The 26,675-nt window shown below is 61.7% G+C and overlaps 2 protein-coding genes across 6 annotated transcripts; one reads left to right on the forward strand and one right to left on the reverse strand.

Moving 5' to 3' along the window:
- Positions 1-484: 484 nt before the first annotated feature.
- On the reverse strand, positions 485-19,393 carry NACC1 (nucleus accumbens associated 1). Of its 3 annotated transcripts, none has more exons than XM_058525569.1 (6): positions 19,198-19,393; positions 3,706-4,671; positions 3,454-3,627; positions 2,545-2,650; positions 2,356-2,453; positions 485-1,800 (listed from the first exon to the last, which is right to left on the reverse strand). In XM_058525569.1, exons 2-6 carry the CDS (start codon positions 4,661-4,663, stop codon positions 1,541-1,543), a joined length of 1,596 nt encoding a protein of 531 aa, XP_058381552.1. In that variant the 5' UTR covers positions 4,664-4,671; positions 19,198-19,393; the 3' UTR covers positions 485-1,540. The 3 variants fall into 3 exon arrangements, with proteins under 3 accessions (XP_058381552.1, XP_058381551.1, XP_058381550.1); XM_058525568.1 differs by lacking the exon at positions 19,198-19,393 and adding an exon at positions 18,522-18,597; XM_058525567.1 differs by lacking the exon at positions 19,198-19,393 and adding an exon at positions 17,295-17,438.
- TRMT1 (tRNA methyltransferase 1) lies at positions 18,691-26,092 on the forward strand. Of its 3 annotated transcripts, none has more exons than XM_058525565.1 (17): positions 18,691-18,790; positions 19,109-19,303; positions 19,391-19,446; positions 19,698-19,840; positions 20,007-20,194; positions 21,623-21,738; positions 21,818-21,930; positions 23,082-23,230; positions 23,409-23,495; positions 23,573-23,642; positions 23,727-23,861; positions 23,949-24,034; positions 24,344-24,452; positions 24,537-24,613; positions 25,437-25,556; positions 25,645-25,774; positions 25,913-26,092. In XM_058525565.1, exons 2-17 carry the CDS (start codon positions 19,119-19,121, stop codon positions 25,991-25,993), a joined length of 1,845 nt encoding a protein of 614 aa, XP_058381548.1. In that variant the 5' UTR covers positions 18,691-18,790; positions 19,109-19,118; the 3' UTR covers positions 25,994-26,092. The 3 variants fall into 3 exon arrangements, with proteins under 3 accessions (XP_058381548.1, XP_058381547.1, XP_058381546.1); XM_058525564.1 differs by having other exon boundaries at positions 18,704-18,790; positions 19,019-19,303; XM_058525563.1 differs by lacking the exon at positions 18,691-18,790 and having other exon boundaries at positions 18,852-19,303.
- Positions 26,093-26,675: the final 583 nt, after the last annotated feature.

Consider the following 26,675-nt stretch of genomic DNA (forward strand, 5'->3'; position numbering starts at 1 on the left):
GAGGCCCCCCAGGACAGGCAGAGTGCAGGGGTCCTGTGGGGGCTGGCCCCCAGCCCACCCCCGCAAACCCCTGCCTCTGGGGAGAGAGGCCACTGAGAGCTCCAGCTGGTCAGCTGGGGAGGAGACAAGAGGCTGTAAGGACAGGGCTCCAGACAAAAACACAAAACGTGAAGTGACACCCAGTGTGGGGGATGGGGAGTAACAAAACCCTCCAAGTTCACAAGTACAGCTCAGAACAAAACCACTCGCCCTGGGCGAGGAGAGGAATGGTTAGAGAGAAGATTCTGCAAACAGCTGCTAACAATGGAAGTGGGCCCTGCACTGTCCCCAGAGCTGGGCTCAGCCAACCGGCCAGGGACACCCTTCAGAGGCAGCCCCGAGGGGAAGCAGCGGGGGGCAGAAGCAGCTGGTGGGACCCACAGGAGTCAGGCGGCTGGGCCCGGGCCCCCCCGGAACACGCACCCACACTCCACACTCACACACGCACACGTGCAGCCTGTCCCCGGCCCCCACCCAGTCCTGCCTTCCACGGCCCCCGGGGACCGAAGGGGACATCAGACATAGTCCCGTTGGTTTGAAAAATAAAAGGAATCTTATACTTCAATATTTCATTAGCTAAAAAAATGTTTTAAAAAGTATGTACAGGGTGTGGGGGCTGGGAGCCCTGCCGTGGGGCAGGGTGGGGGTGGGGAAGGGAGGGGGGACAGCAGCCCCCCAGCCTGCCCCCCTGGGTTCCAACCCTGGTCCTACTGCCTCCTCTACCTTCATTTGTTTAAAAGCAACACTTCTACACACGCAAGCGCACACACACACGCTTCTCCACCCCAGAAACCCCTCGTTCTGTCCTTACAGACCTTCGGTCTGCCCCCAAGGGCCCCTCACTCAGGACCTGCCCCTCTCAGCCGCAGGGGACTGATGGGGGCAAGAGGCTGCGCCCGGCAGCAGGGAGAGACGGGCACCGGGCTGCCACCGCAGGCCTGTGGAATTTCTGGGCCCGTTTCTTGGCTATAATGGGCAGCCCTGCAGCCTCGCCTACCCCAGCCCCAGGAGCGGGGACAGACGAGGGAGACAGGAAGGCGCTTTTGGAAACGTGGAAGCACTGGGAGGTGGTGGCAGGAGGGGTCCAGAGGACCCCAGGGCCCCTTCGAGTCCTGAGGGGCCGCAGTGAGGGGCAGAGCCTGAGGAATGCTTCCGTGTGGGGCCCAGGGCTGGGGGGGGCGCACTCCCAAGCCCCCCAAGCCGGCCCTGCCCGTGCCTGGCCCGGGGAGTGGGGAGACAGTTGCTAGAGTTCAGGAGGGGGAGCGAGAGGTCCCACCGTGCACGAGTGTGTGCTCGAGAAGGCCACACAAACCGCGCGCCGCCCGCCCGCCCGCCCCAGCCGTGCCCACTCGGGTGGAGGTTGGGGTGGGGCGGGGCAGAGGGGCCGGGAGCATGCAGCGCCCCCCGTGGGTCCGGGGAGGGAGGGACAGTAGTCGTGACCAGGACGGCGGGCGGGTGTGGAGGGAGAGGAGAGCGAGGCCCCTCGGGAGGCTGGCGCAGGTTATGGGAGGGCCTCTGCCGAGGGGCCGGCCTCGCTGTCGTGGCTGGCCGGCTCGAAGCCGTGCTCCACGCCCATCATGTCCGGGTCCATCTTGCCCGTGTCGCTGATGAAGGTGGTGTAGGCGTCGCCCTCGGCCGTGAGCAGCTTGAGCTTGGGCATCCAGCTCTTGCGCACGACGCGCCGGGCGTTGGTGCACATGTCGGCCGCAATGGCGTTCATCTCGCTCTCCTTGAAGTTGGGGGCAAAGCTCTGGCAGTAGTCTGTGCGGGCAGAGCAGCGCATCAGGCCGAGCGTGGCCTGACCTCCCGCCCTGCAGACAGGCACTGGGCCCTGCAGCTCCTGACCCCCCAAGCACACACGCACAGGCTCCTCGCAGGGGAGTACAGAGGCCTCGCCGACAGCACGCTAAAGCACGTCCATTGGCCCCGGGCCCGACTGAGCCCAGCTGCGTGTAAGGGATGTGTGAGTCTTGACGGGACGGCCCGGTGCTCTTGAAAGATGTGGATCATTTGCCAGAACTTAGCAGCTGGAGACTCCCCGGGAAAACCTCGAGTTCCCCCCTGACCAGGGGCGGGGCCAGGCTGCTTCATCACTCCCGTGACCACTGTGAGTTGCAGGACCCCTCCCCACGTCTGACACAGGCCTCAATTCAGTGCCCACCCCCCAACGAAGAAATCCCCAAACAATCACAGTCCTTCCCAACGAGTCTCCACTAGCCTCACAATCCTGAACACCAGACCCTACCCACCCATCAGGGCCAACGCCTGCCCACCCCAGCCCCACCCCAGCCCGCCTCCGGAAAGCTGCACACTCACACTTGACGGCGTGGAGGACGCGACTGTCCAGCGGTTTGCGTCTGGGGTCGTTGGTGGAAGATCGGATGCCGGTGCCACAGCTGTTGGCCAGCGTGTTCCTGGGGCGGGGGTAGGGGTAGGGAGATCAGGCCCCTGTGGTGGCGGTGAGGGCATGGGGCAGCCCCACCCCCGCCCCCGGCCAGGCCTCACCGGTCAAAGAAGGAGGCCAGGAGGCGCCGCAGCAGGACCTTGTGCCGCGTACCCGCGCTGACGTGGCAGTTCATGAGCTGCGCCCTCGTGATGTACACGTTGGTGCCTGGAGGGGGAGCTGGAGGGTGGCCGGGGGCCCCAAGTGCCACGTTCCCCGCGTGGCGAGGCCCCCGAGAGCCTCCCCGACAACTGGCCCCAGGGTGGCCTTGCCAGCGCTCAGAAAAGGAGAGGCCATGGTGCCAGCGTCCACAGGGGCACCTACGACGTGCCAGGTACTGCTCGCACCTCCATGCCTTCTGCCCGCACAACCACTTGGGTGGCAGAGAGAACCGGCAGCCGAGGCTCACACCCACGCACCCCGACTCCGACAGCCCAATTTTTTTTTTTTTGGTGAGGAAGATCAGCCCTGAGCTAACATCCATGCCAATCCTCCTCTTTTTTTGCTGAGGAAGACTGGCCCTGGGCTAACATCCGTGCCCATCTTCCTCCACTTTATGTGGGACGCCGCCACAGCATGGCCTGACAAGCGGTGCGTCGGTGCGCACCCGGGATCCGAACCCAGGCCGCCAGCAGCGGAGCGCGCACACTTAACCGCTACGCCACGGGGCCGGCCCCCGAGGGCCCAATTCTTAAACCACTGCACTACTTAACCCTCACAGCACCCTGTGAAGCTGCCAGTCTACCTTCCCAGGCGGCCCCCGCTGCAGGCCAACACTTAGAGCAGTCCCTGGGGCGGAAACCTGGAGGCCAGCCTTGGATGTGTACCGAAGCCCAGGGGTGTCAGCTGCCACAGGACGCGGCCAGTGGACAGTGGGCCCCGAGTCTGGCTTCTAACTGCCGTGCCACAGGCCACTGGCCCAGAGGGCCCCGAGGCCCAAGCGGGGGGAGGAGGGAGCGAGGCTGGCCCACCTGTCACCAGCTCCAGCTTCTCCGAGGGGTCACCCTCATCGTAGAGCTTGGGGTGACAGCGGTTGCCAATCTGGTTGATGAGTTCGGCCGGGAGAGACGCCAGATCTTGCCGCACCCGGATGCGATTCCGGGACTCGGGGGCCACCTGCTCGGGGAGGGCCTCCACCTTCTCGGCTGGTGGGGAGACAGCAGCATGTCAGGCACGGAGGCAGCGGGAGGCGGGGCGGGGCTGGGGCGGGGCGGGCACCTCACCGGCCTGGCCGACGTTCATCATGCTGTACATGGTGTACATGTTACATATCTGCCGGTACTGCTCGTCTGTGCCCTCCTCGCCCGCGTCCTCCTCCTCGTCCTCCTCGTTGTGGTAGGAGCCGGGGCTGTCGCTGGTGTAGGCGCTCGAGGTGCCGGGGCTGGTTCGCTCCGAGGTGCTGGGCCCGCTTGCCACGCCCCCTGTGGCTGCTGCGCCCCCAGCTGGCTGCCCAGCCCCGGCCCCGGCCGCCACCGCCACGGCCACCCCAGTGGGCTGTGCCGCCGCCACCACCGGGGCCTGCTGGGGTGGCCGGTTGGCGGCCAGGTCTGGCGTGGAGAACTTGGCCATCTTGCGGCTGCCATTGCCACTGCCGCCAGCCCCGGCCTCCTTCTGGCCGCTGTCCCACAGCCGCTTGGCCACGGGCATGCACTGCACCGAGTCCGACTCCTGCTGCTCCGTCTTGACGCGCGACAGCAGGGGCAGCGGGGTGCCGCAGGCCGGCCAGCTCGACGTCTGTGCCACGGGGCTCTGCGGCTCGGACGACGGGGCCTCCTCGGCGTGCAGGCCCTGCGAGTCGCAGCTGGGAGAGCTCACCTTGAGGAAGAACTCGGTGCCCTTCTCCATGATCTCCTGGATCTGCAGGAAGCCGGCCGTGTACATGAGCAGGAACTGGTCGCCCACGTTCATGCTCAGCCGGCCCGTGTAGCAGAAGCTCAGGATCTGCTGGAAGGACTGGGGCTGCACGGCCGCCGGCAGCTCCACCACGGCGCTGCGGCTGCTGTTGAACAGATCCCGGAAGTAGGAGCTGCTGGCAGCCAGCACAGCCCGGTGGGCCTTGAAGGCGTGGCCCTTGACCACCACGGACACGTCACAGTACAGGCCCTGCAGCCGCTGCTCGTTGAGGCACTCCAGGATGCTGTTGCCGAAGTTTGGGATCTCCATCTGCAGGGTCTGTGCCATGGCGGCAGCTGCACGGGGGACAGGGAGACAGAGAGAGGGACGTGGTCAGGCGCAGAGGCAGCCTGCCCTCACGGACCTCACCTGCGCAGGAGACACAGGGAGCGTGGCAGTCCACCCGGCGGAATCTGCCGTGAGCACCGCACAGAGCCACCCACTCCTGGCACGGCCAGACTCGCCTCTAGGACAGACTGTCAAATAGCTAACTCAGCTCCAGGCCAGGGTGGCCACATGCTGTTCCTCGCAGATGGGAGGGCGAAGGCATACTGACACACACGTGCTTGAATGTTGAGTGAGTTCACACCGAGAGCACCCCGTGTACATTAACCATCACGGCACTGCACCCACAGGGTCACTCGGAAGGGCACCGGCAGAGAAACAGCATGAGGGCAGGGCCATCCGGTTTCTCACAATGTATCCATAGTGCTGAGCACAGGACTCTCAATCACTGTTTGCTGAATGACTGCATGACCGCTCAAGAAACCAAGAAATTGCAGGACATCACTAGTCATCGGGGAAATGCAAATCCAAACCACAATGAGACACCATTTCACACCCACTAGGCGGCTGGAATAAACGAGATAAGTAAGCGTTGGTGAGGAAGAGAAATCAGAACTCGCCTGGGCTGCTGGCGAGAGTGTCAAATGGCGCAGCTGCCGGGGAAAACCGTCTGGCAGTTGGTTCCTCGAATGGTTCAACACGGAGTTACCACACGACCCAGCAATTCCACTCCCAGGTTACACCCAAGAGAAATGAAAACACAGACCCACAGAAAAACCTGTGCATGCGTGGTCACAGCAGCGCTAGTCACGATGGCCGAGAGAGGGAGACGACCCAATTGCCCATCAACTGGTGAACGGATAAACACAGTGTGGTCCATCCATACAGCGGAATGCTATTCGGCCATAACAAGGAAGGAAGCTGATTCATGCTACAACGTGGATGAACCTTGAAAACATTATGCTAAATGCTAGAAGCCAATCACAAAAGGCCACATATTACATGATCCCAGTTAGAAATATCCAGAATAGGCAAATCCAGAGACAGACGGCAGACTAGCGGCTGCCAGGGGCTGGGGGAGGGGAGGCCCAGGGAGGTGCGAGCAAAGGGACGCAGGGTTTTTTCTTGCTGTACAGAAAAACATTCTACAATTGTGGTGACGGTCGCACAGCTCTGTGAACATACTGAAAACCACTCAAGTGTACGCTTTACACGATGCACTCCGTGGAATGTGTGTCTCAATAAAGCTGTGAGAGAGAGGAGAGAGCAAGAGACAGACACCTAAGACTGGATTCTTCTGGGCAGAACTAGGGACCTGCCACGGACACTCGGGTCTTTTGAATTTTGAACCTAGTGAATGTATTGACTATTTACAAAAGTAAGTAGTACTTAAAAATAAATGTGTGAAATCATAGCACGCACATCTGATTTATGCAAATTGACCTTAAAGTGCTGGGGGAGGGGGAAAGAAATACAAATTTAAGGGATGGCCTGTGACCCTGCTCAGGGAGCCCACCCCGATCCTGTAGAGGAACCACCTGGGGGACCCTCTCAGATGTGTGAAGCCCTCCATCCAAGCCCAGTCCATCAGTGCAAATTCTGGCACATTCCAACCCAGGAGGAAGACCTGGTTGTGTGGAAAGGGCATGTGCATACTCTGGTGGCAATCATAAAAGAGCCTGGAAGGCCGATGTGGCTTTACAAGAGTCCCCGCTGGTAAAAGTGAGTCTCCTGCAATTCCATAGGGTGTAGAGGGCAGTGGTCCTGAACGGGCAGGGCAGCGTGAGAAGAGGCTGAGCCGAATCAGGCTGGTGAGGAGGAAGAGGAGAAAGGCGGAAAGAGTGTGTGCAAAGGCCCTGGGGCAGGAACTAACTAGAGCCCCCAGCTCTTCTTTCCCCATACCCATGGTAGCTTTCACGCATCTTGCACGGTTTTTGTTCATTAGCGAGTCCATTCAGAGCTGCCTCCATGGGCTGAGCACTGGGGACACAGTGGGAAGTTGGGCCCTAGCTGGTAAGACCTGGTTCATTCTGAAAGGGCTGCCTGGAGGAAGAGAAGCAACCATGTGCCCACGGGCTCAGAGGTGTACTCTGGGGCCAGGGTAAGTCTTGGCCCCAGAACTGTCAAGCTCCTGAAACCGAGAGCTCGGATCCCTCTTCTCCATTTGGAAACAGACGCTGATAAGACCAACCTGATTCTGCAGACTCTGAGGGACATGCGGCCCTGCCCCTCCAGCTCCCAGGGGAGCCCGCGGGGGACCTGCCTGAGCTCCCTGATCCTCTCAGCAAGCCTATGGAGCTATTTGATACTCCCATGTCTCAGCTGGGGAAACTGAGGCCATGGGGAGTTAAGGACTGTCCCGAGGTCACAGTGAGTGACGGGAACAAGGTTCAAACCAGGGTCTGTCTGGGCACTGAAACTGGTGATTTCCCTCAGCTGTGCCCTCCCCCTCCTTCCTCAGCATCATCAAAATCACTGTCACCATCCCTAAAGACAACTTCAGGCAATGAGAAAGGGGAGGCACTGACGGGGACTCCCAGTTAGAAGGCAGCACCTACCTCACCGGAGCTCAGACTCAGTGCCGGGCAGGCCAGGAGCTGGCCCTCTGTGGGAGGAGGGAGGGGAAACTGAGGCACCACGTGGAGGCACAGGACAGGCCCAGAGAGCCCCTCCAGGGGCCTGGCTGCCAAACTGAACCCACTCCAGGTTCTGGGGCCCAAGTGACCAGGGCTGAGGCGGTCACGGGGGAAGCTGGCCCCTAGTCCGTGGAGCACTGCTCTAGACCCCCCGCTTGGAAGGTTCCCACCCCGAGGGGAAGGACAAGGCAGGAAAGGCAAGTGGCAGAGCCAGATGCCCCCAGACCTGGGTTCTGATGCCAGCCCCACACTCTCTAGCTGTGTGACCTCAGGCCAGCACCTCGCCTCTCTGTGCCTTGGTTAGGTCATCTGTAAAACGATGACTCATTCATCCAGCCTCCCCTGATGGACTGCAGGGCACTGGGGCCACAGCCTGAAGGGGACTGGGTGTGTCCACACGGGGCTCCATGTCCAGTGGAGAGACACAGGAGCGAGTTAACTACAGTTGGGGTGAGGCAAAGACGGGGTGACGGAGAGAGCAGCCAGCTGTCTTGGGCAGGAAGGAGCCAGGCTGGGTCCAGAGGCCCCAAGGCGGCCAGTGTGGCTGGAGGGCGGTGAAGGGAGGGCGGGGCTGCAGGGCAGGGCGTGGCCCTGGCCTGTGAGGACCAGGTCTTCGAGGGTGAGCAATGGGAGGCTTAGAGCAAGGGCGGCTCGGGCCAGACCTGCTTCGGGAGAACCCCCAGCAGCAGCGGCAGGGACGAGAGGTGACGGCCGGACTCAAGAGCAGGTGGCAGGGGGAGCGGGGGCAGAAGGAGGGGAGGCCAGGACGGGGCCTGGCTTCTCTGTTCGCCACTGGCGCCCACGGCCGACCCTGCTGGGAGGGGGCAGTCCCTTGTACAGGGGAATGCTAAAAGAGAAGCAGCTTCTTCGTGGGGCGGGGGACCCTGCAGCAGTCCGTGGCTCTGGACAGGGGACCCCCAGGGAGCCACCCATACCGTTACCGGGCGCCCTTAGCCGATGCCCCGGCATTGGGGCAGCGCTGTAAGAGCTGTATGTGCAATGACTCCTCCAAGGAGACAGCTCCCCGAGGGCAGGCATCCTGGCTGGGTTCCATCACGATTAGCAACCCTGAACAGAGGCAGACGCTCAATACTCATGCGCCGCAGGACGACGTTTCGGTCACGGCGGACCTCAAGACACACTGCAGGTCCTACAAGATGAGCACCACACAGCTTGGGTGTGTCATCGCTACCCGGTCCAGGTTTGTGTAAGTCCACTCGGTGATGTACGCACAGCGACAACATCGCCTAACCATGCATTTTGTCGTTAGTGATCTGTGACTGTGTTCGTACATGTGTTAATGGTGCAGAGAGGGTCAGGCAGACAGCGCCAAGGCAGGAACAGACAACCCCAGTGTGGGACGTGGCAGCTGGGGGGAGAGAGGGTCCGAGGCTGGACGGAGGCGGATGCTTCTGGGCTGGAGAGGGCACTCCAAGGGGTCCCCCGAGCTGTGCTTGGTGTGCTGGGCAGCGCTGCAAGCATTCAGAGAGTCACCTCCGAAGACGGCACAAGGACTGCCCGCCTTGATGGGTAGGGACCACAGCCAGGCCCTGCCCCAGCCCAGGCAGCCCGCCTTCAGGGCCTGACCCTTCTCCGGAAATGGCTGTGGGGAGCGCTCAGCAATGGGGGCGCTGAGGGAACAGATGCAAGGAGGGGGGTCCCCCATGCCTTGTGAACCCCAGCCTTGGAGCCCAGCACCCAGGGCCCTGATGCCTTCGATTAGCAATTCGGGGTGGGGGTGGCAGGATGACAAGGGGTGCACACAGCTCCTCCCTTCAGTGCACAGGAACCCGCCCCCAGCGCTGTGGAGGGGACAGCACATCTGTGAGCTTGAGACCCTGGCGGCCTCGCTGCCCCTGCTGGGATAGTACCACAGGGAGGGGCCACGGGAGACCTCAGAGATCCACCCCAGGGCTCCCCGCCCTGCCGCGGTGCCTGCCCCAATCTGGCCAGCTGGGCTCAGAAGGAGCCCCACCTGTGGCTCTGCGCAGAGCCCCTTCCCCGCACCAGCCTGAGGGAGGGGCCCCGGAGCCGGGATGGGCTCCCAGAAGAGACAGGCCTAAGGCAGCTAGTGTTGCCCGAGTCACTGCTGTTGGGAAGTGATGGGATGGAGCCAAGAATTGGGGTCTCTAGGCCACCCAGTGATTCTGGCCCCACCAAGCCGAGCCCCCCACCCCACCGATCTTGGACCCCAGGCGCCCTGCACGGCTCCCCGCAAGCTGTGCGCTCTGCCCTTCTCCCACTGCCCACAATTCCTCCTCATCCCCAGCTCCCCCTGCTCTGGGAATTCTGCAGACTGTAGAGGACACCCCTCTTCTGCACCACACCCCCAGGGGCAGCATCCTCACGCTTACCTCTGAGAACACTAAACTCCACAGGACAGTAACCTCCCCAAGGGCAGAAAGCTATAGCGGAATCACCTCTCCTCACAAGTCGGCCTATCAGCCTGCCCACCCTCTGGGTCCCAGGTCCCCTGGAGGGCGGGGGAGGGGCAGCCCCCAGCCCCACACAGGGCTGAGGGGACCCTCCTAGCATCGCTAGTGTCCTGGCCCCGGGTGAGACATGAGGGCACAGCATGCAGTTTCCATGACCTCCCAATAGTCACTCAACAAATATTTGCCAAGCGCCTGCCTGGGCCAGGCCGCCACTAAGACAAGGCCCTGCCTCCAGGGCTCGTGGTCTCGGAGGGGAACCGGCCATTCATCCGGGGTCTCACAGATCAACGCCCTGCGTGCCAGGGCCCCTGACCTTGCCCAGAGCTGAGATCTTGGGGGGCAGATCTAACGAGGCAGTGGCGGGCTGGGAGCGTGGCCATCGAGGTACAGGGAAGGCATGCAGGGTCCCGAGGGAGGCAAACACAGCCCTTCCAGAAGGTGAGGGAGGCGAAGGCTGCCCTGGGCTCAGTGCTCAGTCTGCTCTCCACCCGGGGAGCACACCCAGTCTCAGGGCTCTGTGATGGGCTGACTGGGCCTGCCCCCAGTCCCATGCTGAAGTCCTAACCCCCAGCCTGCCTGTATCTGGAGACAGGGCCTCTAGGAGGTACTTAAGGTTAGATGAGGTCATGCGAGTGGGGCCCCAAACCGATCCACTAAGACAAGTGCCTGATTAAGAGGAAGAGAGCGAGATTTCTCTCTCCACGAGCCCATGCACCGCGGAAAAGCCATGCGAGCACACCAGCACTTCACCAGAACCGGACCCTGCTGGCACCTGATCTTGGACCTCCAGCCTCCAGAACTAGCAGAACAAATGTCCGTGGTTTAAGCCGCCCCATTTGTGGTATTTTCTCCTATTAGCCTGAGCTAGGACAGGCTCGAAACACCACAACCCCCCCGACCCGGAGCCCCTGGCCTGGACCTCCCTGTGGGTCCAGACCTCTACACACCCCAGTCGCCAACTCAACGCATCCCCAACCAAGCTCCCGTCCCCGCCACCCCCAAGCCTGCTCTGGCTGTAGCTTTTGCCAGAAAGCTCCCCACTCGTCAAGACTCTCAGCGTCACCTGACTCCTTCAAAACCAGTTCTCACCACCTGGGCCCCGAGTAACGCCAGGGGGTCCCTACAGTACGTACTGGGGTTCTGCCTGTTCTCGTACCTCCTGGAATACTGTCCCCGAGATGGCCACAGCCCTTCAGACTGTCTCCAACCAACTACATCGCATCTCCCAAGCCAGAGCCCCTCCCAGCCTTGAGTCCTCCGGTCACCTCTCCGGCCTGCCTCTTCCTCCTTGGCACTTCCCACCATCCAGCCAACTAGATGTGCCCTTGGCCTCGTGTCAGCTCCACCGGGCCAGGGCGCCTGCCTCTCTGCTTCACGCTGCTGTGGCCCCTGCCCTGAGGATCGGACACGCACACAGTGGGTGCCCAACAGTTGTTTGCAGAATGAATGGAACGAACAAAGAATTATTTCCATTACTTCCAACCTAACTCCCTTTTTTGTTCCACGTTATTGTGACGAAAACAGGCTGGGACTCAGAAGAGCTCTCTGAGGCCGGGCGGGGGTGCCAGCCGCGCCAGGCGGGTGGCCTGCAGTCAGGGCCCCACCTGGGGCTCCAGGTGACTGAACCTCAGATTCCCACCGATGCTCTGGCTGCCGCCAGATCACAGAAGGGTGCAGCAGGCTAGACACGGCAGGCAGCGCCTGTGCGGCAGGCTGACTCCTGAGAGTGGAAAGGCCAGCTCTTTGGGAAGGGAGCTCCAAATGCCAGCCAGCAGAGGCAGATTTGTGCCTCACCAGGGACTGTCTCTCCAGGGAAGCTGGGAGCCGCCCACTGACATGGAAGCCATGTCATGTAAGGGAAACCACCAACCCCAAGTTTAAGGAGGACCAAAGGCCCTTGGACAGCCCCACAATCCTTCACCTGGCTCAGCAGAGGTCAGCCTGACCGTGGTGGGGGGAGAGCAGCACCCCCCAGGCTGCTCGGGGGGCCCTCTGTGGGGGCCGAATCGGAAGGCAGCTCAGGCAAACGGTGGCTAGTGAAGAACAGAGTGGGATCTGACTGCACAGACCCTACTGTGGGCACCTGTACTTTCTTCCAAGTACGTGCACACTTAATTCATCTTCTTTCTCCCTGGAAAGCTCCCATAAACCCACGGTGGGCGATGGGATTAGCAACAGTAGCTGGCATCCACGGCCCTGCAGTGCACTGGCGCCCAGCAAGGGCTTGGAGGGGCTCACTTCAACTGCTCCTCTCAGTGGTTTCTGGGGGAGAAACAGCTCTTCCGGCCATTTTACGGATGAGGAGTGAAGGAGGCCCAGGATGGCGCCCAGGCCATCTGGCTCCTGTCTAAGGATCAGGGGCTAATGGGACTGACGCTTCTAACCGCGGCTGGCCAGGTGGCCTTCACTGGGCTTGTCCTCTGAGGGTCTCACTGCTCCCCGAGGCCGGCCGCCACTGTGACCAGATCCATTGCACGGATGGGAAAACGGGCTCGGAGGAGCCAGAGTGGGGAAGAGAAGCCAGGCTGGGCCAAGGCCAGAGCCAGGGCTCACTGTCCTCTCCAGAAACAGGGTCTGCGGCCTGCCTGAAGCCCCCCCAGGGTCTCTGCGCCCTGAGGGCCAGGCTGGTGCTGCTCCTTCCGCTCCCACACGGGAGGCCTTCTCCGCCTAGCCTCCCCCGCCATCCTCCACTCACCGCCACCTCCCCACCTCCCCACCTCCGGGAATGAGCAGTCTCTCGCGGCTGCCTCTCCTTCCTCCCTCCTCCCACTCTTTCCTCGCAGTCCTCAGTCCTGCGCAATGTGGCCTCCGCCTGCCGCAGCTCCAGAGAACCCAGTGGCTGCCACGCCCCCCTCCCACTCTGACCAGAGCCCACCCTTGAGTTACACCCTGCTCCCCATGTGTGTTCAGACTCGACGGACATGGGCAGCAGCCAAGCAAACCGTGGAGGGACCGGCAAGTGCAAAGGCCCTGAGGGGACACTGATGTGCCTGGAAACCACGCAAGGCCTCGGCAGGGTGTAAGAATCGAAACCTTCATTTTACTAGGCTCAAATATCCTTTACAAGCTTCCCGCTTAAAATTCCGCTTCCCTTCCTCTCTGCTCCCAAAAAACATTGATCTATAGTAGTGCTTGCCTCCCCCATCGGTCTTCCCATCTATAAAATGGGCTAACAGCTGCCACCACCTCCCAAGGCTGTTTCAAGAATTAAACCACCAAGTACCACAGGTAGATCAATGCTCACCGTGCAGTGAGTGCCCAGCAAGGCTAGCTGTTATTATTAGTTGTGCCCCCTTCTGCCCCCCGCCCCTCGCTGGACTGTAAACTCCCAGGCAGCAGTGGAGACATCTTACGCCTCTCTCCATCCCCCAGAACCTTCCACCATTTCATGAGATGATGGGCAGTACTTACTGAGGGCTACCCAGCCCCCCCCGCCCCACCTTCACAGCTTCATCAGACCACACCCCAGACACCAACCTCTCCTGTAATCCTCAGGATGACCACACAGCAGGGATCCCCTAGGCTGAATCATCCTCTGTGGTGGGGGCTGCCTTGTACCTTTTCCGACGTTGAGCAGCATCCCTGGCCTCTAGACTCACTAGAGGCCACTAGCACCCCCAGCCCCAGCTGTGACAACCAAAACTGTCTCCAGACATTTCCCAAGCACCCTGAGGGGGGCAGAATCGCCCCAGCTGACTGAACCACTGCAGCTATGCCTCCCTGTCCTCACTTGTCAGACGAGGAAACTGAGGTGCCAAGACCAAGACCTCTGCCAGGGTCTCACGGTTGAGCAGGAGGGCGCTAACTGTGGAACGTGACTCTGCTGCACTGTGTTTGCTCACCCCCCCTTAATTCAGGATAGAGTCCGGGTCCTCACAGAGAGCCCGAGGGGCTCTGAGGACAGTGGGACCTTCACCAAGGAGACGGGATTGATGACCACAACATGACCCGGGACACAACATGACAGCCACCTGCCCAGCCCCCTTATGGCCTCTGTGGCTCAGAGGGCTCTCCAGGGGAGATGGAGGGGACCCAGGAGCAGAGGCAGGGAGGCGGGCCTGCACGCTCTGCTACACACCACAGGCCTGGGGCAGGAGGCAGGGCCGTGGGGGCCGCCCTCAGGCTTCTGAAAAGGGGAGCGGGGCGACGGGCAGATCGCTCGGGGTCTGTGTGAAGGAAGGACTGCAGTGCCTCAGTTTCCTCCACAACAGGCAAGACCCCCGTCAGGTAATCATGGGCTTCAATGAGTTAAAAGTGTATAAAAGTGCTCAGAACAGCCTGGCACCCAGGGTCGGAGGTGATGAGGGGCAGGGAGGACCCAAGAGAGAACAGAGGCTGGCACAAACACCGCCTCCACCTGGCACACCATCACCTCAACGGCAGGCTCCCTTCTCTATCACAGGCTGTTGGCGGTGACACTGACAACCTCCAGGTCAGACCCCACCGGGCCAACCCCAACCCTCTCCCAACCCCACGCCTCCAGGCTGACCCCAACACTGGGTCTGGCAAGATCGACAAAGACTCAGTTCTCCTCGCAGCCCTGCTCAACAACCCGGGGGGCTCCCCACTGCCTGGCTGGGGTACCAGATCTTAAAAGGCTCTGGATGCAGGCCAAGGGATCTGGACTTTCATCCAGGAGACCCTGAGACAGGGCGCTTGTGCTTCTTTCCTGTGAAAGGCACTAAGCGTCTCTGTCTCCACACTAGGGTCACCCCTCATTCCTTCCCACACGAAGACAAGATGTTCAGAGCACTTAGCAGGAGCCTGGCACATGCTCAATAAAGGCTTTCAATGTAATGTCCCGGTCTGCCCAGGACATTTCCCCTCGCTGCCCCAGCTCCCCCCACCAGGCTGACTTATTATCCAGAACCCAGCTCTCCCAGGGGAGGCCTTCCCTGACACCCCACCTAAAGCTCTCCGTGACCCCCAGGGCTCACTCGCACCTCACTCTCTTACTGTGTTCATGAACGGAGGAACGTCAGACACGATCTGGGCAGTCTGTTTGTCTGAGGTCGGTCACCCTCGCTAGAAGTTGCTGAGAGCAACTGTTATTCAAGGCTGCTCCCCAGCCCCTAGCAGGGGGGTGGCACTCTAGTGAAATAAAGTGTCCCAAGGGTCCCTTTGCTTGTTGCACTTGCCCCCCAGCTGTGTCGGCCTCCTCTGGCGCCCCAGATCTGTGCTAAGCCCCAACAGAAAAGCTTTATAAAGGGCATCTTCTCTGCCATCCAAACACCACAGCCAGTCTCTGCCCCCGTTCCAGTCGTGTGGCTAGAGGGAGCCACCCCTGTCCTCAGTGCCCAGCGCAGAGGCCTGCTGAGACCCAGGAGGCCCCAGTCTGTGCCACGGCAGCCAGCCTCGGCCCAACCAGGCGGGGGGAAGGCCTCTTTACGCAGGGTGGCTGGCCCAGTTTCTACCCCTCCCAGAGCCAGGAGGCCAGCCAGGGAGGGGACGAGGGCAGGGCCCAGGTGCAGGGCAGTTCTAGGAACTATGGGGAGATTGCGGGAAGGGAGGGAACGAGGGTGACAACCCATCATTAACCCCAGATCTGGCTGATACCACTGGACCCAGCCTCACGTGCAGAGGATCCCAAGTCAGCGTTCCCATGACACGCTGGTAACAGCCTTGCGAGTAGCCCAGAGAGAAGGAACGAAAGCTGGGGCGGTCTGACTGAGGACCAACATGGGGAAAGGAGAAACGGGGCAGGCCAAGGAAAATCGAGCTCCAGAGCCAGGCCCCATCCTCACCACCGCCTCCCCTGCCAGCCCACAGCTCCGAGACCCGACCTCTCGGCTCCCAGAAAAGGCAACGGGGGATAAGATGTGGCCAGGCCTCTGAAAAACAAGCTTCCGCTGTTCCAGCCCCCTGAACACCAGGAAGACGCAAGTCTGTCCACAAGGGCGCTGACCCGTCCCTAGGGATGGGCAGGAGCAAAAGCCCAGGCAGAGAACTCCACTAGGGAATGCCAAGCAGCGGGGAGCTCCTCCAGTATGTCCCTCGAAGGCCGGCTTGGAGCACTGCGCTTGTGGGCTGAGGGTCAGTCAGGCCCAGGCTGCCACGGTCTAATGGTGTGACCTGCGACAAGCCACACCCCCGGGGGCCTCAGCTTCCTCGTCTGTCCCACGGAGGAGGCTTAAGCTGACGGGGTGGCAGCGAGCAATCAGTGAGCTCATCCGACAGCAAGCTTAGCACCGGGCGGCCCAGGAAGGGCACCCTAGAGGCAGAGCCCTGGGGCCAGCAGCCTCAAAGGCCTGGGCCAGGCTGTAGGTGCCTGATTCCATCCCCTTCTGGGTGACCTGCCTTTACCCCACCAGGAGCCTCCAAAACACACGAAACTGAGCTTTACATGCTCACCTCCCAGTTCCTCACCTCCAGGGAGCGGGTGACTGGGAGACCACGGTATAAGATGGCGGCTGGGAGGTCCCATCCCCTAGGCTTGAGCCTCAAGGCTCTGGTCACATAAAATGGGAACAAATCTAGGACCCTAAGACACTCAGGTAAGGGCGGTGGGGCTGCCTCCCTGCAGATACATGGGGTGGGAGTGGGCAAGGGCCACTCCCCTGGTAAACCAGACGCCCGAGCCAAGAGTTCCACACTCTTTCCCAAGCTGCCCACACTAACACCGCTCTGGCGGGGAGCACCCTGGAACAATCGGCAGAGGCTTGCCCAAAAGGTAGGTCGGGGACCCAGAGCCTGACAGAGATGAGATGTGTGAAGGAGGGAACCCCCAGGTTTGGACAAGAGCTAACACTTGGCCGGGAAGGGGAGCATATCTCGGGATGTGCCTTTCGACCACACTAGTTTCTCGGGACCTGCCCCACATCCCCACCAGCCTAGCCCAAAGACTCTGCCTCCCCCCACTCCCCAAGGTCCTACAGTACTCCCTCAACCTACCTGATGGCCCTCGGATCTGGCCTTCTCCCCTCCCCCCGACGTCTCTCCGGCCCTAACCTCATGTGACCCCTGCAAACATCTCCAGGATCTCCTATCCGCCCCCACCCGCACTGACTCCGCCCACACCCACCCTGCCCCACTTCCTGGGCTTCTCCTCGGCCGCCCCCAGGCCTGTAACCTGACCCACCCACCTCCTCCAGCGCCGGGCCATACCTGCCGGCCCGGCCCCTCCCCGCCCCCCTCCGGGCCGTTTCCTCCGGCCGCGCCGCTCCCCCTCCTCCCCCACTCGGCCGGCCCAAAGCCCGACGCCTCCTTCCCCTCCCCCTCCGCCTCCCCGGGCGCCTCCTCACTTTTTCTCCTCGGGCCCTCCAAGTTCCCGGGCCCCCGGTACCCGCCCGGCCCGGCCTCGCGCCCCCGGCAGGGAACGCAGGAGACGGTCTGGCCCGATCCCGCCGCCCTCCAGCCCCGCGGCCCGGCCCCGGGCTGGACGCTCAAGGCCGCTGGCGGGGCCGGGCCTCCCCGCGCTCGCCGGCCCAGGCAGCGCGCAGGCCGCGGGCCCGGCTGCTCGTCCGTCGGAGGAGATCCCTCGGCCCTCTGCCCTCGGCCCGCGGACGCCCTCGGGCCGCCCCGGCGAGAGGAGGCCGGAACCGGGCCTGGGGCAGGCCGCCTCACCTGCGCCGTGGCCGCGCTCCGGGGGCTCCCGGCGGGCTCCGCAGCGGCGGCTGGGGCCGGGCCTGGGCCCGGGGCGCGCCCCCCTGCGCCGGGGCCTCGGCCTCCGCCTCCGCGGCCTCCGCGGCCTCCGCCTCAGCAGCAGCGGCAGCCGCGGCGGCCATTCATTGTGGGCCAGGCCGCCCCAGCCGAGCGCCGAGCGAGCGCCAGCCGCGCCGCCGCCGCAGCCCGGCCGGGGAGGAGCGGCCGCGGCCCCGCCCACGCACCGCCCAGGCCCCGCCCCCTAGGCGAGGCCAGCCGAGCGCCGAGCGCGCCCCTTCTTCCCCTCTCCGGCGTCTGCCTCCGCCCCTCCGGGTCCCCGCTGGAACCTCGGCTCTGCTGCAGAGTTCGAATCCGGACCCTGCCACCTTCTAGTGCCGCGATCTTGGGCAAGTCGCTCTGCCTTTCGGAACTTTAGTTTCCTGTAAAAGGGAAACAATAATGACTTCTGTTTATTGTGCCAGGCACTGTTTTAGGCTCTTTATGGGAATTATCTCGTTTAAACTTCACAGTAACATTTTTAAGTAGAAATTATTACACACACACACACTTTATAGTAAGGGAGGCACAGAGAGATGAAGAAACCTGCTCAAAATCACACAGCATGCAAGTGGTGGTGGGTCCCAGGATCAAACCCGGGCTTAAGAAGCAACAATACAAATTAACGCTTTTATGATGCTTACGCATCGCTTACACTCTGTCAGATTCCGTTCGAAGCATTTAACCTGCACTAACTCGTTTAAAACTCACCACAACCCAATAAGGAACGTTAAAACGTTCTGCCCATTTTGCAAATAGGGAAACGTAAGCACAGAGAGGGTCAAGAACCAACAGCAAGGCGAGCTGGGACTGGAGCCCAGGCAGTCCAGACCACTACGCTCTCCCTTCCCACACCGGTTAGAACCTACTCAGGGTTTGCCATGTGAGAAGGGCTGCTTTGCACACTTTGCAGGCATTCTGCCATTTAATCTTTGCTGTATCTTGGAAGGTAGGATTCTTATTTAACAGGTAAAGAAAGTGAGCCCCAGAGAGTTTAAGTAACTTGCGAAGAGTATGTGATAGGAGTAGGATTCAAACGCAGCAAATCTGATTTCAGAGCCAGAGTTATTTCTGCAGGGTGCCCTGAAAGAATGTGTTTACAGCACCCAGCACACAGGAGACGACCAATAGGTGTTGGATTTCTCCGCTTACCGCCCCTTTTCTGAACTTCACCTTCCTCATCCGTGAAATGGGGCTAGTGACGTGTCCCCTTCCAGGGGAGCCGCCGTGATTAAGGCCACTCGCACAGCACTTTCAGCGCTTTGCGGCGTGCATTTTGATCCCGGCCGCCCATTGTAGGTAGCATCACTGATTGGCTAAATTCTGTCACGTGACCTGCCCTCCCACTGTGCCAACATGGCGGCGCCCAGGACCTAATCCGGGAAACGTGCCCCAAGACTAATTCAGTTCTCCTGGAGAAGGTGAGGAGGGCCTGGGCGGCGCCGGGAGGGATCCGGAGCAGGGGCGGGCCCATTTGAGGGCTTCTGGCTCCGCAGGGGCCGGTCCTCCGAAGATGGAGGGTGGTGTCAGCTTACCGCGCCCACAGGGTCTCCTTAGCTTCTACCTTACAGATGTGTAGGCAGGCCACTCGGCCCAGGAACGCAGCTCTCTGATCCTCTCCCTATGCTCTCCCCCGCCCCCTGAACCAGGCTTGGCGGGCAGAGGCGCCCGCGGATGTCCCGTGCGAAGATCGTTCTGTCGCTAAGCCTGACTCTCCGCTCCGCCCGAATTCTCTGTAGAGCCCAGTTTATGGAGGGGCAGGCCCAAGGACCGGCGAATCCAGCCGCGATGGAGAACGGCACCGGGCCCTGCGGAGAAGAGCGCCCACCTGAGGCTCAGGAGACGACGGTCACCGAGGGGGCCGCAAAGATCGTCTTCCCCAGCGCCAACGAAGTCTTCTACAACCCAGTGCAGGAGTTCAACCGGGACCTGACGTGAGCAGGGGTCCGGGGTCAGCGTGGCAGAGGGCAGTGGGTCCGTGAGGTGGAGGGGGAGGTGAGCTGACTCTCCGTCTCCCGCAGGTGTGCTGTGATCACCGAGTTTGCTCGCATCCAGCTTGGGGCTAAAGGAATCCAGAGTGAGTGGAAGCCCAGGCTCCTGGTGGGCGTGAGGCGGGGGGGTCAACAGAGCTCTCTTCCTGCCCCGCCCCCTCTCCCTTAAAGTCCAGAAAGGCTCCAGCCGCAGAGCAGGCACTTGCTCTTCCTCAGCCTTTCCCCAGGGACTTTGGGGAGCTTTTCTTTCATGCATCTTCTGTAGTCTGAAGAGTAGGGGGAGGCTTTTCCGAGGGAGCTTTGATATCGCCTGGCTTGTGTTTCTGGGTGGCTGCAGTCAAGGTGCCAGGTGAGAAGGACGTGCAAAAGGTGGTCGTGGACTTGTCGGAGCGAGAGGAGGACAAGGCTGAACTGAAAGAGGCTGCAGACCCGGCCCCAGGAGACCAACCTCGAACAGCCGCTGTCGGGGAGATCTGTGAGGTGGGGCCTAGGCATAGGAGGTGGCAGCCTGGGAGCCTAGTGGGTGATGGAGAAAGGAAGGGTCCTGGAGGGGGAGAGCTATAGGAGGTGGGTGTTGGGGGCTCCTTGGGGTCCAGCAGAAGATGGAGGTATTGAGGTGAGTGGGGTTCCCTGCTTACTCCAACAGGAGGGCCTGCGAGTGCTGGAGGGCCTGGCAGCTTCGGGCCTCCGTTCCATTCGCTTTGCCCGAGAGGTGCCTGGACTCCGATCTGTGATTGCCAATGATGCCTCTGCCCAAGCCGTGGATCTCATGCGCCGTAATGTGCAGCTCAACAATGTGGCCCATCTGGTGCAGACCAGCCAGGCAGACGCCCGGTAGGTTGGGGGCAGAAGAGCCTGGCGGCTGCAGGGGGAATCTGGGGCAGGGCTGCCGGGGGTCAAATCCTAGCTCTGTCATATTTTTGCTCTGTGACCTTGGGAGAGTGCCTTAGCCTCTCTGAGCCTCACTTTCCTTGTCTGTAGAATGAGGACAGTGGTTAAGTTCATGTGCTCCGCTTCGGTGGCCCGGGGTTCTCGGGTTTGGAGCCTGGGCGCAGACCTACACACCACTCATCAAGCCATGTTGTGGTGGCCACCCACATACAAAATAGAGGAAGAGGGGCCGGCCCGGTGGTGCAAGCGGTTAAGTGTGCGCGCCCCACTTCGGCAGCCCGGGGTTCACAGGTTCAGATTAGCACTGAGCTAACATCTGTGCCGATCTGTTTACTGTGGCAGTGTCCCATATGAAGTAGAGGAAGATTGGGACAGATGTTAGCTCAGGGACAATCTTCCTCAAGCACAAAGAGGAAGATTGGCAACAGATGTTAGCTCAGGGCCAGTCTTGATCACTAAAACAAAAAACAAAGCCACCAGAAGTTAAGTCTAAAGATAAACAAACTTATGGAAGTATTTGTTTAATGATCAATTAGAAAAATATTTTTTTAAAAAAGAAAATAAGTAAATAAATATTTGTGCTCCTGACTGTATTAGAACGTGATAGGCAGGGGCCGGCCTGGTGGCACAGCAGTTAAGTGCGTGCACTCTGCTTTGGTGCCCTGGGGTTCACAGGTTCAGATCCCGGGTGTGCACCGATGTACCACTTCTCAAGCCATGTTGTGGCGGCGTCCCATATAAAGTAGAGGAAGATGGGCATGGATGTTAGCCCAGGGCCAATCTTCCTCAGCAAAAAAAAAGGAGGATTGGCAATGGATGTTAGCTCAGGGCTGATCTTTCTCACAAAAAAAAAAAAAAAAGAATATGATAGGCTGATGATAACAAATAATCATGAGAAATAAGTAAATTGTGTAGCAAACGAGAGGTGAGAAGTGCTCTGGAAAAAAATGGAGGGTCCAGGGGGTGGAGGAAGGTGGCGAGGTGGGTTGTAATTTTAAATCCCGTGGTCAGAGTAAGCTACATTAGAAGGTAGCATTTGCATTTCCTCACCTGCGAAGGATCCACCATAGTTTCAATTCCACGGAGGTGTTCGGAAGATTATGTGAGTAAGTGGGTTACTGCCTCTAAACTGCTTGAAGCAGCACCAGGCATATATGCGCTCCACCGGCCTTGGCTGTCGTCGTTGTTGGAGGCGGGTAGACTGAGGCAGGAGAAGGAGGAGTCCTGCAGTTAGCAAACGGCCGAGCCTGGATCTGCCCGGGCAGCTGGCCCCCGAAGCCGGGCCGTAGCCGCCACACTGCAAGAGTGAACATGTGGGGACAGAGCAGGTCCCTGCTGCAGGGGCTGAGGACCTGGCCCTCTTGCTCCCAGAATGCTGATGTACCAGCACCAGAGGGTGTCGGAGCGCTTCGATGTCATCGACCTGGACCCCTACGGCAGCCCTGCCGCCTTCCTGGACGCAGCGGTGCAGGCTGTGAGTGAAGGAGGTGAGGCCGGCTGGTGCAGGGGATGGAGCAGGGCGTGGGTGTCTGGAGGGTCCTCACTGCCCAGGCCCTCCCCACGCAGGGCTGCTGTGCGTGACCTGCACGGACATGGCAGTGCTGGCGGGGAACAGCGGCGAGACGTGCTACAGCAAGTACGGGGCAATGGCCCTAAAGAGCCGGGCCTGCCACGAGATGGTGAGGGGCCCCCAGCACACCCGCCCCCCCAGACACACTCAGCGTCCTCTGGGCAGCCAGGCCAGACCCATCCCAGGACAGTGTCCACCAACACATCTTCACCTGGCCGAGTTCTTAAGAGCCTGGGATGTCAGTTGCGGTCATTTGGGGGCAGTGGCTTTGCCCAGGGGAGGAGCAGGTGGTTACGTTATTGTTTCTAGAATTCCCTGTTTTCGTAACTTTTCAAGATTGTTTTTAATTAATTAATTTATTTTTTGTGAGGAGATCAGCTCTAAGCTAACATCCATGCCAATCCTCCTCTTTTTTTGCTGAGGAAGACTGGCCCTGGGCTAAAATCCGTGCCCATCTTCCTCCACTTTATATGGGACGCCGCCACAGCATGGCTTGCCAAGCAGTGCGTTGGTGCACGCCCGGGATCCGAACCAGCGAACCCTGGGCCACCGCAGCGGAGGGCGCACACTTAACCACTTGCGCCACTGGGCCGGCCCCACAAGATTGTTTTTTTTAAGGCAGTTTGTCCAGGTCTGGGTTCAAATCCCAGCTTTGCCAGTGGCTTTGCGCCAGTGACTTCACCTTTCTGGGCCTCGGTTTTTGCATCTGTGAAATGGGCGGGATGAGGGGTTGCTGTGGGGATTCAAGAGGGTGGGGGCTGGCTACATGGAGGGGCAGGAAAGGGGGAGCTCTTCTCCTTGTTCCTTAAGGGCCCCGTCATCTGGTCAGTCTGAGAGACACCTCCCTTCCTGTGTTGGGGTCTCACGGCAGCCCTTGGCAAGAGGAAGCCCTGGCAGTTCTGCAGCACCCAGTGTCCCCACTTCCTGCCTGCAAAGCCCGTTGGGGCCGGAGCAGGTCCTCGGTTCACGTGGCACATACGGGGCGCCCTGATGATGCTTGTTGGAGTGGGTTCGGTGTACCGGGCCTGTGCGTTCCTCCATTATTCATGGCCCCATAAAGAGACAGAGACCACCGTGATTTCGAAGATGAGAGAACTGTAATGTCACTTGCCAAGGGTCCCACAGCCAGGTCGCTCGGCACTGGGCTTGGCACCCAGGGGGCCGGCCCAGAGCCTGTGCCCTCGAGCACCATGCGAGGCTCCAGGGTGGGGGAGGTGGCGGTGGGAGCGGGGCTGACCGGTGACCCCGTCCCCCGCCCAGGCCCTGAGGATCGTCCTGCATAGCATGGACCTGCGAGCCAACTGCTACCAGCGCTTCGTGGTGCCACTGCTCAGCGTCAGCGCTGACTTCTACGTGCGTGTTTTTGTCCGTGTCTTCACCGGCCAGGCCAAGGTCAAGGCCTCAGCCAGGTTAGCCTGGGGTGGGGTGGCGGTGGGGGTGATGGATTGAGGGAGGCAGCAGGGCCTGTCCTGGGGGTGAGGGGGGTGCAGGGTCCTGCCCTGGGGAAACGGGGGTCCTACAGGGGGCTGAGTCAGCCTGAGGGTGGTGACCACGCTGGGAACCGTGGCCACCCCTGTCCCCCCACAGCAAACAGGCACTGGTGTTCCAGTGTGTGGGCTGCGGGGCCTTCCACCTCCAGCACCTCAGCAAGGCTTCAGGAGCCTCTGGTGGCCGGTGAGCAAGGGGGAGCCGGGAGGGAGGTGAAGGGACGCCCCAGGGTCGCCACATCCTACCCACGCCTCTCTGCACAGGGTCAAGTTCTCTGCAGCGTGTGGTCCCCCTGTGGCCCCCGAGTGTGAGCACTGCGGGCAACGACACCAGGTGGGGCCAGGCAGGGGAGGCGAGGGGGCTGCGAAGGGCCTAGCAGTCTCGGTCCCCGCTCATCTGGCCCCTGTGTGTCCGCAGCTCGGCGGCCCGCTGTGGGCGGGGCCCATTCACGACCTGGACTTCGTGGGCCGCGTCCTGGAGGCTGTGAGCTCCAACCCCCGCCGCTTCCACACCTCGGAGCGGATCCGCGGGGTCCTGAGCGTTGTCACGGAGGTGGGGGCCGGGCGGGGAGGGGAGGGGCTCTGCCTGTGCCCAGCTGTCCTTCTTCCGTCCACTCCATGCCCCCCCGTCCCCCCGCAGGAGCTCCCGGATGTGCCTCTCTACTACACGCTGGACCAGCTGAGCAGCACCATCCACTGCAACACGCCCAGCCTGCTGCAGCTGCGGTGAGCCTGGGCCTGAGCGCTGGGGGCCCTTGGGCAAGTCGGCCCCTCTCAGGCTGGAGTCTCCCGTGAAGCGGAGATCAACAGGAGCCCAGTCACGGGCTTCTCGAGAACAAAGCTCAGAGCAGAGCTTAGAGGCTGTGAGCCCCGGCCAGGGGGTGGTCTTAGGGTTGTGGTTGCTGGTGGTACGCAGGCCACGTAGTCATCGTGAGATGTGCAGTCGTGCCAGTGCATGAAACATGGCTCACACCCACACAGGTCAACACCGGTTTCGGGGTGAGTCTCCCCCTCACAGCCCCTCTCGGTCCCCAGGTCAGCCCTCCTCCACGCTGGCTTCCGGGTCTCGCTCTCCCACGCCTGTAAGAACGCCATCAAGACCGACGCCCCCTCCTCAGCCCTCTGGGACATAATGCGCTGCTGGGTGAGGGCGCGCCTGACCGGATGGAGGTGGGAAGGCAGGGTGGTCGGGCCCAGCCTCTCCTGACCTCTGACCTTTGCCCCCCAGGAGAAGGAGTGTCCAGTGAAACGGGAGCGGCTGTCAGAGACCAGCCCGGCGTTCCGCATTCTCAGTGTGGAGCCCAGGTATGGGCGGGGATGTGGAGGTGGCTGCCCACAGGCATGGGAAGCCACATCTGTGCAGATGACATGACAGACATGCTCATTCTTCAAGTCAGATCCAGAATCTACCCACCTCTCCCCCTCCTCTTCCGCCCCCACCCTGGCCTGGCCTCATCACTGCTCACCTGGACCAGCGCAGTCACCTCCTGGTCCCCCATCTCCCACCCTTGCCCCCACAGCAGCCAGAGGGCACCTGTGAGCCCCTGAGTCAGATCCCGTCCCTACTCTGCTCAGAACCCTCCGTGGCTCCCACCACCCTCAGTAGAAACCAGAGTTCTACCTGCAGGCCCTGCACCATTTCCCCGTCACCTCCCTGCTCTCATTAGTCCCCACTCTCTCTCTGCCTCACTTACTCAAACTCACCAGGCACAGCCCTGCCTCAGGGCCTTTGCACTCGCTGTTCCCTCTGCCTGGAGTGCGAGTCCCCAGGTCCCCCGTGGCTTACCTCGCCTCCTTCATGTTCCCCTGACTGCCCAGTCCTGCTGCCCCACTCTCCTCTTGCCCTTTAGCCTGCTGTGGTTTTCCCCAAACTCGCGTCTCACGCCCTAACACAGTATAATTTGCTGGTTTCTGATCTGTCTGTCTCGTGCAGTAGAATCACCTCTAGCAGCAGCACATTTTAGGCACACAGTAGACACTCGATAAATGTTTATTCAGTGAGTGAAAGAGTCCTGCCGCGGGCAGACAGTCTCCCGGGGCACACGGAGCTGCCCCGAGGTGGACGGCCCGGGCAGTCCGTGCACGCCCGCGTGGCGCTGCCCCTCAGCCCCCACCCCCGCTTCCCCAGGCTTCAGGCCAACTTCACCATCCGGGACGATGCCAACCCCAGCTCCCGCCAGCGAGGACTCAGGCGCTTCCAGGCCAACCCCGAGGCCAACTGGGGCCCCAGGGCCCGCGCCCGGCCAGGGTGAGCGCGAGCGTGGTGGGGTGGGGCCTGGCTGGGGCAGGGGGTGCAAAGGCCAGATGGGGGCCCAGCCGCTCATCCCCTTGCACAGGGGCAGGGCCGCAAGCGGAGCTATGGAGGCCAGACGCAGGCTGCTCCAGAATAAGCGGAAGGAGCCGGCTGAGGACCCGGCCCAGCGGGCTGCCCGGCTCAAGACCTTTTCCTGCAAGCGGTTCAGGGAGGTGAGGCGCCCCACCCCCATTGCCGCGTGGGCTCCCCTCCGGCAACAGGGCGGGGAGGACGCGGGGCAGGTCCTGGGGAGGAAGCTCGCCATCCAGGAAAGGAACCAGCGGAGGGTTCACCCCACCGTCCTCCACCAGGGCACCTGCGAACGGGGGGGACCAGTGCTGCTACTCCCACAGCGCCCCGCCGCCCCCCGCCGACTGTCCAGAGACCCCTGACCAGAACACCCCTGCGCCTGGGGCCGCCACTGGTCCAGGCGTGGACTGAACCAATAAAGAGATGTCACCTTCCCCTGACTGTCGTTTGTCTGAGGAGGGAGGCTGCCTGTGGGCTGTCTGTCCGTCTGTCCAGCCGCATGTCTGGGATCTGTTCCTCTAGCCACCTGTTTTAACTCCCTTGGGAGCTCCGTGCATCTGGCGGCTTGTTTGTCCCTGCCTGACGGAGGTGCTGCCAGCGTTTCTGTCTGGGTTGGGGGTGGGAGCCGAGCACCCGCCTGCACGGTGGTCTGTCCCTCTGCAGCACGAGGCTATCCACCCCCGGTGCCGGCGCCTGCGGTTCCCGAGGCGGCCACGGGGCGGCAGCCGTGCGCTCGCGCCCGCGGGCCTTTAATCGCCCCCCACCCCCGTCGGCGCGCTCCCGGGCGCAGGCGGGTGCTCCAGCCACCGAGCCCCCACGTGGCCTCGCGCCGCCGCCTCGCCGCCTGGTTTCTCTGGCCCAGCCCCCCCTTCCCCCCGGGGCCGCCGTGGCGGAAGCCGGACCGGAACCAGGCGCCTTGTGTATCCGCTCCAGACCAGGTGCTTCCTGCCCCGCGGCCCCTCGGGCGCGCACTGGGGCACCCGGCAGGCTGCTGCATCTCCTCCTCCCAGGGCAGGGGTTAGCAACCGAGAGGCCTGGGGCGCA

Source organism: Diceros bicornis, chromosome 30 (genome assembly GCF_020826845.1).
Source record: "Diceros bicornis minor isolate mBicDic1 chromosome 30, mDicBic1.mat.cur, whole genome shotgun sequence".
Taxonomy (NCBI): Eukaryota; Metazoa; Chordata; class Mammalia; order Perissodactyla; family Rhinocerotidae; genus Diceros; species Diceros bicornis.